The 1513-nt window shown below is 43.9% G+C and overlaps 1 protein-coding gene across 2 annotated transcripts in view; it reads left to right on the top strand.

The window, feature by feature from the left end:
- Positions 1-323: 323 nt before the first annotated feature.
- RAD51 (RAD51 recombinase) overlaps positions 324-1513 on the top strand; it is an 8689-nt gene continuing 7499 nt past the window's right edge. The window contains exons 1-2 of one of the 2 annotated variants that reach the window (XM_010292868.1): positions 324-413; positions 896-1033. In XM_010292868.1, the coding sequence (XP_010291170.1) occupies positions 327-413; positions 896-1033 (225 nt within the window). In that variant the 5' untranslated portion in view covers positions 324-326. The remainder of the gene's footprint in view (positions 414-895; positions 1034-1513) is intronic. The other variant, XM_010292869.1, reaches the window with a different exon arrangement.

Below are 1513 nucleotides of genomic sequence, written 5' to 3'. Positions count from 1 at the left end.
ACCGCCCCAGCAGCTGCCCTCCGTTGTGTCACGCCCCCGTTAAGCCTCTTGTTACTCCTCACCCGGTAACGCGAGAGTTACTTGGTGGGCTTTTTGTTTTTAATGTTTAATACCCCATAGGAAAGCACACAAAAGGTATTTCTTGCAGCGCTCGCATGCCACGAGCCAAGAGATACGGAAGGGGAGGAAACCATCGCGTGCTGCTTTGGGTGACCTGTTAATACGTTTTGAAACGCTTTGCACGTGTATCTTGTTTGAACGGCGTTCGTTGTGTCACAGAGTTACTTGGTTTTCTTCCAGCGGGGCTGCACTCGGTACTTGGTGCGATGGCGATGCAGATGCAGTTCGAAGCAAATGCGGATACGTCGGCAGAGGAAGAGAGCTTTGGGCCACAGCTCATAGCTAGGTTAGAGGTAGGTAAGGAGTTAGCTCTAGAGGAAGTTTTCAAGAACTCTGCTGCTCTTTTTCCTTAAATGCAAGTTGTATCTGAAGATTGTGTCGCTAAATTCGTAGTTGTGTTCCGTCACAAAATCCCCAAACAAAACAAAAAACCCATCATGTTAACAGTTACGTGTTCTGTTACGTTGCCTTGCTGTCTTCCCTTTCCTGACAAGTATTGGTTGCCTCTGGCATCTACTGAACCAGAGAATGCTATCTTCTGCCTGTTCTATGCCATCTGTATAGCTAAACAGCTTACGCGAACATTACACTGGGAAAAGGACATTATTTTTCATGGTTCTTTGTGTATAAGTAAATAGGGAGGTAACATTCACTATGCTGACTTGTAATAACAGAGTTTGATCCAAATCTGATGAAGCTAATTGAAGGTATTCAGCGGAAGTTAGAACAAGGTATTTGTGTCTTAGTGTGTCATTTTTTCTCCCCTCCCTTTCAGCAATGTGGTATAAACGCAAATGATGTGAAGAAATTAGAAGAAGCTGGATTTCACACGGTTGAGGCTGTTGCTTATGCGCCAAAGAAGGAGCTACTAAATATTAAAGGCATCAGTGAAGCCAAAGCTGACAAAATCTTGGTAAGGGTGTTATGGAAAAGCTTTGACCCAAGATATTCAAAAAGTTTTGTTCCTACTGGCTTAAAGTGTTCTGGTGATTTTTGAAGGTCCCTGTTAACAATATACTGAGAAGGGCAGTAAAGATAGTTAGAGGTATGACATGACTTTTGATGAGAAGAGACAAAAAACACTAGGACCAGCTTCAAGAAGTGAAGAGGGCAGGACTATTAGAAAGGTTTATCGTGGAAGGCATGGAGGATATGTCAGAGATGACTGTTATTCCTAACTCAGTATTTCTTGCGATAAGCCTAAAGCAAAGTACTCCTTCATACAGGTTGTAACTAAGTTATGGAACTCCTTGTCCCAAGGCACGGTGGCCATCTGTAGCATAAATTGGTTTAAAAAGTGTCAAAGTGCCATGTTCGTGGGGTAACGTTCAGGTCAAGAAGCTCTCTAGCTGAACCCAGAGCAGCTACCCGGTAGAGGGGCAGTCCCCTGTTC

This window comes from Phaethon lepturus, unplaced genomic scaffold (genome assembly GCF_000687285.1).
Source record: "Phaethon lepturus isolate BGI_N335 unplaced genomic scaffold, ASM68728v1 scaffold51478, whole genome shotgun sequence".
NCBI lineage: Eukaryota > Metazoa > Chordata > Aves > Phaethontiformes > Phaethontidae > Phaethon > Phaethon lepturus.
Note: the sequence above shows the minus strand (reverse complement) of the source record. Positions and strands in the feature narration are given on the sequence as shown.